Source organism: Trichechus manatus, unplaced genomic scaffold, assembly GCF_000243295.1.
Source record: "Trichechus manatus latirostris isolate Lorelei unplaced genomic scaffold, TriManLat1.0 scaffold00222, whole genome shotgun sequence".
In the NCBI taxonomy this organism is placed as follows: domain Eukaryota; kingdom Metazoa; phylum Chordata; class Mammalia; order Sirenia; family Trichechidae; genus Trichechus; species Trichechus manatus.
In genome coordinates this window covers 3,259,963-3,270,145 of record NW_004444158.1, presented here as the reverse complement: position 1 = coordinate 3,270,145, position 10,183 = coordinate 3,259,963, and the positions used below count along the sequence as shown (strand labels likewise).

The window sequence follows — 10,183 nt, the reverse complement described above, 5'->3', positions numbered from 1 at the left end:
CAGGCCCCATACTAGGCACCTTCACATATTTTATTTCACTTCATCCTCATAATAATCCTGCAAGCCCCAAAGATAATCCTTCTTATTCCTCAGAATAAGAAACTCAGGATAATATAGTTTGAGTAACTGCTCAAAGTCACCCAGAAGCTAAATATCAAGACTCAATAGGTATATCCAGCTGATCCCAAAGTCTAGTTTTTTCCCAGCAGAGGAAGAACCATAAGCAAAAGCAAAAAGGCCTAAATTCACATAACAGCAAATGGTCCAGCTTGACTAATGTTCAGGGTACATGTGGGTAGTGCTGAGAAGCTAAAAAGCAGGCTGGGTTTGATTTTTTCCTAAATGTATTGACCATAGACTATTTTAAGACTGCAAATGACCATTCATTTGCCTTAGCTGTTTCGCAAAGTTATCCCATTGTTGTGCCACAGTTATCTGATAATTAGGCCAAAGCCTAATGTGAAAAAAATTGGGTGAATAAACAGTTTTCCTCATGCTCTCCACTCCTAGAGATCAATTTGTTTTCATATGGCTCAGGGTTTTGGATTGATACTGAAAAAGTCCAAGAGGTTCCACTCAAGTTCATAGAAGCCCCAGGAGGTCTAGATTAACCACTAAGAATATTTAGTGGGAAAAGGCTGGATGTGCAGTCATCGTGGTAGTTCCGATTTGCTTTCAAGCTGGAGCAGGCTGCTCAGTAGAGCCATGAATTTAATAAAGATGCATTGTGAAGTTCTGAGGAGCCTGGGCAGTGCAAGCAGTTTGTGACAGATGGGCTGTTAACATAAAGGTTGGCAGTTCAAACCACCAAGCAGCTCCACGGAGAAAATCCTGACCAACTGCTTCTGTAAAAGATTATAACCAAGAAAACCATATGCAGCAGTTCTATTCTATAACACATGGGTTTACCAAGAGTCGGGGGCTGACTTGACGGCAGCTAACAACAACAATGGAGTTCTAGGTTGGCCCATATATCCAAACATTGATATCAGATCACCATAGTACATAAAATCATTTGCACCTGTACTCACCTTACTTAATCTCCTCTTTCTAACCACTGAATGGCCACCTTTATGTCCAGGTTAGTAATTTTTAGAAAAGTTTCCTTCAAACTGTGAACTTAAAATGCCTAGTCTCTAATAACATGTTTACTGCCTCGGTTTTGCCTCCTAGTTCGATGCTAGTGTCTGGGGTCTTAAAAGCTTGCAAGCTGCCATCCAAGGCACAAAAATTGGTCTCTATTCACCTAGAACAACAGAGTAAGAAGGAGAGTCAGGAATAGGAGGAGGATACGGAATGTGTGGCTAATTGCCCTCATGAACAACTGCCTCTTTGCCATGAGACCAGAAGAAGTGAATGGTGCCCCGCTACCCTTACTGAACATTTTGATCAAAGATTTCATAGAAGAATCCTGATCAAAAGGGGGAGAGTGTAGAATGGAATTTCAAATTCTCATTGACTCTAGACTTCCTGAAGCCATGAAGGTTGGATGAACCCCTGAAACTATTGTCCTGAGTTAATCTTTAAACATTACATAAAAAATATTCCCTGAAGTCTTCTTAAACCAAACAACAGTTTAGCTTGACCAATAAAAAATGTCTGTCTTGAGTATTATACTCTTTTAAGAACTATCTATATGGGATCAAATTGACAACATCAACTCAAAAGATTAGCTAGGAACCTTAGGGCACAATGAGTTTATGTTAATGGAAACAACTTAGAAAAGGAGGGTAAGAATGGCTATAGACCTTGAAGAATGTAATCAATGTCACTAAATGGTACATGTAGGTGCTGTCGAATTGGTGTATGTTTTGCTGTGTTTATTCTCAACAACAACAAAATAAATCAAATTACTTTTTTTAAAAAAAATACCTAGTCTGATTGAGTAGGTAAAATACAATTGGATGGTGAATGAAATAGTTTCACAGCTCATCTGATTCAGAGTGATTCTGAGTGACATTCAGGCTATCAGTTCAACTAATGTCACTAAAATTTCTCAAGGAAAATATTATGCTAATAACCCAAGACAGACATATTGAGAATAGTATATTTAGATGGTTATATATGAACCATTCTAAACTTGCTCCAGGCCACACAACGGACCCCCCATTAGCAGCCAATGAGCCTATTATTAAGATCGCAGCTTCATTAGTAAACATGGCAAAACACAAAGTGCCTCAGTTCAGGAATGAGAAAGATAAAACTCAAGTCTTGGTTGTCACTTACTAGCCATGTCAGCTGACCTCTATAAACCTGTTCCCTCATTATAACTACAACTTCATAAGATTGCTTTGAGGATGAAATGAGATAGTCAAAGAACTCTAGTAACCAAAGTACTATGAAAAGTGCCGTAGTGCTTCCCAGGGTGTGGTAGGTCGGTTGCACATGATGAGTCAAATGGGGTCAATCAGCAAAGGGAAGGGAAGCCCCCTTAAGGTAATTATAATCTTCCTCTGGATCACAATCTGCTGAAAACCTAGTGTCTCACTGAAGTCGAATACATAAAAATTTGCTAAAGAACGTGTCTCTAGGGTAGTAAGCCTGAAAAGGTAAGATTTGGAGAACTAGGATTTTCTGGTGTACATAAGTTTAAGTCATGGAATTTTGAGGACTAGAACAGCACAAGGTAGAGCCTATACTAAAGACAGAGTAAGGGCAGAGACTAAAGCCAGGCCCAGAGCTAAGTACAGACTCATCTCCTCCAGGCCTCTCTGTAGTGTCTTCCTCCAAGAAGGCCACCGGCCCACAGTGATGTTGGCCTCCCTCAAATGCTGATATCCAAGAGGAGAAACCTATTCTCTACTGGTGTCTTTAGATCATCTGAAGAAAGAGGCCTTATTTTTATCTGGTCTATGACTTAGTCAACTAGAAAAACCCTTGGGTGGCACAGAAACATCAGTTTTGTAGCCTCTCTAGTAAAGTGAATCCATTATGAACCAAAATTAATGTGGCCTGGGCTGAAGGCCCTGAATAGAGAAGAACAGTAAAAGGCCATCTATTAAGCATTGTGGAAGTCAACAAAGAGCAACATGAAGCAGCAACACAGCTCACGGTCAGCATGGCAGTGTGCGAAGAGTTGAAGTCCCAAAGTCACATTGTGGACTTTGTCTTTGTTCTTAGATAGAACCAAATGGAAATAAAGGAAGCGTTCATAGCTTTCTCATATACAAAATCAGGTGCAGTTTATTAAATCTAATCCCAAGAACGAGATTATGAAAAAAGGATGTTTAGACAGAAAAACTGGTTGGGTAACAGGTAAGTAGTCTGAACAATCTGAAGCCAACTTGTCTAGGCTTGAGCCCCACCTTTGTCACTTACTAGCTGTCTTAGTCAACTAGTGCTGCTATAACAGAAATACAAGTGGATGGCTTTAATAAAGAAAAATTTATTTCTTCACAGTAAAGTAGGCTAGAAGTCCAAATTCAGGGCACCAGCTTTAGCGGAAGGCTTTCTCTCTCTGTCGGCCTTCTTCTCATCAGTGTTCCCCAGGACTAAGAGCTTCTCCATGCAGGGACCTTGGATCCAAAGGACACACTCTGTTCCTGGCACTGCTTTCTTGGTGGTATGAGGTCCCCATGTCTCTCTGCTCACTTCTCTCTTTTATATCTCAAGAGACTGCCTCAGGATACAATCCAATCTTGTAGATTTGAGTCCTGCCTCACTAACACAACTGCCACCCATCCTCCCTCATTAACATCATAGAGGCAGGATTTACAACTTATAAGAAAATCACACAATGCCAAAAATCATGGCCCAAGCAAACTGACACACACATTTTTGGGGGGACATAATTCAATCCATGACACTAGCTTTTGACTTTGACAAGTTAGTTAAGTCTCTAGCTTCAGTTTCTCCACCTATAGTTTGGGGTAATAATCATACCTCATAGGATTGCTAGGAGGATTAAGTGAGTTAATCCATGTAAAGCACTGAGAATAGTGCTTGGAATATTGTAAGCACTCAAAAAATGTTACTTATGATTATTGTTTGGACCGCCTGCTTTTCAATTTTTCCTTTTATAAGGACCTTGTAAAAGGTCCTCTTTATCACAGTCTGGATTCTAATTCAAGGTACTGCCTTATATATAAAAAAGGTCTATGTGCCTATGGTGGCCAAGAGAAATTTAAAAAAAACCTAACTTGAACTTTGACTAACCCCAAAAAAAAACCAAACTCGTTGCCGTCGAGTCGATTCCGTCTCATAGTGACCCTATATGAACTTTGACTAGAGGGTACAAATAAAGGATGAACAAGAAAGGAAGACAAGTGACAGAAATGATCAAGTTAAAGAGGATCTGCCTCCAAAAGAGTATTTGTTATTTTACTCTAGAATTGACCCTGTGTGGGAGGGTGAAAGAATGTCAGGAGAAGGATATGACCTTATGAGGCACAATTTCCCAGAGTTTCCTGAGGGTTGTCAGCCACTAACCATGTGGTGGCAAAATGTCTGGGAGGCTTTATTTTACTGGTTGCCCTGGATGCCCATTATGATTTCATGTTCTCTAAAGTAAGCTCAAATCAACCCAAACTCTAGAGCTAGAAGGAACAGACTATGCAATGGTATCACTAGAAATCTTAATCATTTGCTCCATTTTCCATGTTCTTATGTAGAATACATCATGGGCTAATAGTTTCAATACTTATGTGTTTTTGGACAAAATACTCTCCTTGGGTTTCAGCTTTCTAAAACACTACTTGGGAATAATATCCACCTCACAGGGGTGTGCAAGAATTAACTACAATGCAAAATATGTAAAGAGCACAGCACAGACTTTAACACATACCATTCAACAAATGTTAGCTCCCTCTTCTTTTTCTGAACTTTTTACTTAATCAAAGAGTCTTAGAGACCTTAAACTGGTAAAAAGAATATGAGAGAAAAAACACAAAATTCTGGTAAGTTATAAAGGTAATATAAAAAGCCCTAAGCAATGCCTTACAATATTTAGGTTCATTAGGTCAGTTGGTAATGAAGTCAAAGTTCAATCTCTCACCACTGCATTTTGGCTCTCATAAAGTGTTACTGTTATATTTTGCAGAATCATCCTTTGTTCAAAATATAACCCAATGATTAAACAGATGTTTTACAAACAAGGCCCAGAGATTATACAATTTAAGAGCAGAGCTAATACTAGAACTCATGCCACTTGAATACCAGACTTATTGAATAAAACTATTTCTTTTTCTCTCTTAAGTGCCAGTATTTATGATGTAAAATTAAAAGTCAAAAAACTTGGTGAGGATGTTTCCACAAATTATACGAAATCTATAAACACCATAAAAAGCTGAAAAGAGTTTCAAATGAGGTTGTGAAAGAAGTTTGCTTTAATACTTTTTTCCTTTTAAATAACAAGCTAGAATATCTCTAAAAAGTTAAACTTCTGATACTATACTCACACTCAAAGGATAAACAAACTTCAAAAAGAATGTTTTTCTTTTACAAAATCAATAAATGGGCAAGCTTGTCAAAGAATCATTTCAGTCTAACATTTTACTTAGTAGATAAATATTTGGAGAAAATCTGTACATCATATACTTTTTTCAAAATGCTCAGTGAAAGAAGCCAGACAATAGATTACATACTGCATAACTGCATTTATATAAAATTCTAAAAAATCAAAACTAGTGACAGACAGCAGGTCATTCATTGCTAGCCAAGGGCAAGGGGTAGGAGGAGACTGACTGCAAAGGGACCCATGGGAATTTGGTGGAGTGACAAAAATGTTCTATATCATGACTAAGGTAGTAGATAGACAACTGTATTCATTTTCAAAACTCATTCAACTCTACACTGAAAACTGCGGGATTTTACTAGGTGAAAATTATGCTTCAGTTTTTTAAAAGGTAATACATAATAAGTCAGCTTTTCAAAAAATCATTTCAGTCAAAACATTTTACTCAGCAAATACTTATTTGTAGACAATCTGTAAATAATACAAATACTTTGTTAATAATCATAACAATGTTTATTTTCTGATATTTTTATAAGAAATTTTTTTTTTAATTTTCTTCTAGAAAACAAGCAAAACTAAGAAGTGTTTGAAAAGTTAATATGTTTGAAAAGTGAATAGTTGAAAAGTTTTAAAACCTCCAAAAATGCTGCATAAACTCAATACACTGATGCAATACTTTGCAGGCTTTATGGCACTTTTTCCAGAAGGTAACAGAATACTAGAGGTTGCAAATTCAGGTCATACCTGGGCCAAGTAGCTAATATAAACAAGTGGGACAGAGTTGGTGGCACCGCGGTAAGCTAAAGCATGCAGGCCCTTGTGAAGTGAGTGACTACCACTAGGGCCAGCAGACTGAGGCCATGAGAAAGCAAAGGCCTCAGCAGCCAGCACTGCTGATGTTTAAAGGGAAGCAGAAATCTGGACTTTTATGTAAAATGTCCTGATTTTTTACAGTAATGGCTCAAAAAAATTTTTTATAATACTATATGGACCAAACAAAATACATCCATAAGCAGGTTATGACCTTTGACTCACAGTGTCTACTTCCTGAACTTTTTGAATAGCATATCATCTTGCCACCTTTTTAACTGTCTACCGCTTTATTTGTAGAGAGACTAGAAAAAAATGGAATACCAGGGCAACTGAAGTAAAATTCATCTCAAAACTACACGAAGGCTAGTCAATTCTGGTCATTTTGCTGAAATACAAGTCCTATTTACATTTCTAAGCATACTGGTTAGTAATAAAAGGTAATGAGTAAGAATGAAGGGAGAAGGGAGGAAAAACTGAAGAAAACCTCTGTTTTGATCAAAATCATAGTCAGTTTCCAGACTCCATAGCAATAAAATAATCCACGTGCTGAAATTTGAGAACTTCATTGCCCCAACTAGTCCAACCTGGCTGTAAATTTCGAGCAAACAATTCCAAATATTCCCCATCTTGTTTGATGTAGTCTTTCAGAATCTCTGTCCAAAAAAGACAAAAACACAAAGATTATTAAAGAAGAAATGAATCAATTTCCTTTTAGCAGTTACAAGTAGAAAAAAAGAAATTCTTCTTTAAAAAAAAAAAAAAGACGGCAAATTAATTTCCAGGATTTCATCAACAGGCTTTTACTATTTATAGTTAGAAAGTCATCTGAAATAAGCATCCTTGAGATTGGGAACAGCACCATCAGAACCTTCAGAAGTCTTGATTTACCAGTTTCCATTTGTACATGAGAAATGAGGATTTTAACACCATACAAGTGACTTTTCAGTTTTCCAATACTGCTGATATATCATCTCCTGAGTACTAATTTATTTTTTAATAAATGCAATCCATGCATGAGAAGCCTACAGAAATAATACAAAGACAATCCACTTAAAAAACTAAGATAAAATACAAGTCTCTTTGCAGGAAACGCAGAGCAGGAGAAAAGTGGGGTGCAGAACTCAAATTCACATAAAAAGACCAGACTTAATTGTCTAAGACTGAGGAACCTCAGAAGACATGGCCCCCAGACTCTCTGTTAACCTAGAACTAAAACCATTCCTGAAGCCAACTCTTCAGACAAAATTAGACTGGACTATAAGACATAAAATGATACTCGTGAAGAGTATGCTTCTTAGTTCAAGTAGATACACAAGACTACATGGGCAGCTCCTGTCTGGAGGCGAGATGAGAAGGCAGAGAGGGTCAGGAGCTGGCTAAATGCACACGGGAAACCCCGGGTGGAAAGGAGGAGTGTGTGGTCACATTACAGGGATAGCAGCTAGGGTCACATAAGAATGTGTGTATAAATTTTTGTATGAGAACTAACATGAGCCGTAAAGTTTTTTTTCATGTATCTGTTTGCTGCCTGAATGTCTTCTTTGGTGAGGTGCCTGTTCATATCCTTTGCCCATTTTTTAATTGATCCTTGTCTCTTTGTTGTTGAAGTTTTACAGTATCTTATAGATTTTAGAGATTAGACCCTGATTGGATATGTCATAGCCAAAAATTTTTCCAGCCTGTAGGTTGTCTTTTTACTCTTTTGGTTCAGTCTTTTGACGAGTATAAGTGTTTGATTTTTAGGAGCCCCTAGTTATCTAGTGTCTCTTTTGGTGTTTGTACACTGTTAATTATGTTTTGTATTCTGTATATGCCATGTATTAGGGCTCCCAGCATTGTCCCTATTTTTTCTTCCATGATCTTTATCATTTTTGATTTTATATTTAGGTCTCTGATCCATTCTGAGTTAAGTTTTTGTGCATGGTGTGAGGTATGGTCTTGTTTCATTTTTTTGCAGATGGATATCCAGTTATGCCAGCACTATTTATTAAAGAGACTGTCTTTTCCCTATTTAACGGACTTTGGGCCTTTGTCAAATATCAGCTGCTCACAAGTGGATGACTTTATGTCTGGATTCTCAATTCTGTCCATTGGTCTATGTATCTGTTGTTGTACCAGTACCAGGCTGTTTTGACTACCGTGGCTGTATAACAGGTTCTAAAATGAGGTAGTGTGAGGCCTCCCACTTCGTTCTTCTTGAGTAATGCTTTACTTATCCAGGGCCTCTTCCCTTTCCATATGAAGTTGATGATTTGTTTCTCCATCTCGTTAAAAAATGTCGTTGGAATTTGGATTGGCATTACATTGTATCTGTAGATCTCTTTGGGTAGAATTGACATTTTCACAATGTTGAATCTTCCTATCCATGAGCAAGGTATGTTTTTCCACTTATGCAGGTCTTCTTTGGTTTCTTGCAATAGTGTCTTGCAGTTTTCTTTATATAGGTCTTTTACATCTCTGGTTAGATTTATTCCTAAGTATTTTACCTTCTTGGGGGCTATTGTAAATGATATTGATCAGGTGATTTCCTCTTCGAAGTTCTCTTTTGTGGTGTAGAGGAACCCAACTGGTTTTTGTACGTTTATCTTGTATCCTGAAACTTTGCTGAAACCTTCTATTTTGTTCCAGTAGTTTTCTTGTGGATTCTTTGGGGTTTTCCGTGTATAAGATCATTTCATCTGCAAATAGGGATACTTTTACTTTTTCCTTACCAATTTGGATGCCATTTTATTTCTTTTTCTTGCCTAACTGTTCTGGCTAGGACCTCTAGCACAATGATGAATAAGAGTGGTGATAAAGGGCATCTCTGAAGGATGATAAATATTTAAATCAATTTAACCTTGATCATGTTGGTGGTTAACTATATTAACCACATTACAAAAATTGGGTATGAAAATAATATTCAGGGGGAAAGAGTCACAGTAAAATTGAGTTTTTAATTGTTATACAAGATTGAGCTTGCAAGATATTTATCAAATTTCCTCTAAGAATTCCTTAAGAATACTTTAAATAGTTGAGGTTTAAAAGACAACATATCGAACATTTTAGGTTTCACAATGTTTTTCAGTTGCTCTCAAATCAAAATAATTGTTTATTTAAAAGTGCAAGTCCTATTTATCAAAAATCAAAAAAGAATTAAAGGCATTTATGCAATTTAACCGAACTCAATAATTTAATTGAACTATAATTTATAATTTATATAATTTAACTGGACTCAATTTAATATAATTTAACTGAACTTAAATTCAGGGATTATTTTGTTTTGCTTTTATTTTGTTGTTGAGAATATACACAGCAAAACATATTACCAATTCAATCATATCTATACGTGTACAATTCAGTGACATTGATTACACTCTTGAAGTTGTGCAACCTTTCTCATCCTCCCTTTCTCAGCTGTCCCTCCCCCATTAAGTACAGCCATGATGCTCCTTAGAGGTAAGGATGGCGAGACTTCATCTCACATATCTGGACATGTTATCAAGAGGGAGCAGTCCCTGGAGAAGTACGTCATATTTGGTAAAGTAGAGGGTCACGAAAGAGAGGAAGACTCTCAACGAGATGGACTGACACAGTGGCTGCAACAACGTGCTCAAGCATAACAATGATTATGAAGATGGTGCAGGACCAGGCAGTGTTTCATTCTGTTGTACAGAGGGTCGCTATGAGTTGGAACCAACTTGTTGGCACCTAACATTTTTAACATTAACTCACTGCCTCCTAAGGTTCCTATCTAATTTTTCAAGTTTCTGTTGTTAATTTCATCCCATACAAATAGTTCTTAAAAGAGCAAAATGCTCAAGGTAGACATTTTTTACTAGTTAAGCTAAACTATTTATTGGTTTTAAAAAGATTTCAGGGGATATTTTTGCTTTAAGGTTTAAAGATTATCTCAGAGCAAAAGTTTCAGGGTGTCTT

At 37.0% G+C, this 10,183-nt stretch overlaps 1 protein-coding gene across 1 annotated transcript in view; it reads right to left on the bottom strand.

The window, feature by feature from the left end:
• Positions 1-5,338: 5,338 nt before the first annotated feature.
• The window catches only part of METTL4 (methyltransferase 4, N6-adenosine), a 62,931-nt gene continuing 58,086 nt past the window's right edge, over positions 5,339-10,183 (bottom strand). Inside the window, exon 8 of the mRNA XM_023742901.1 lies at positions 5,339-6,918. Coding sequence (XP_023598669.1) covers positions 6,773-6,918 — 146 coding nt within the window. The 3' untranslated portion in view covers positions 5,339-6,772. The remainder of the gene's footprint in view (positions 6,919-10,183) is intronic.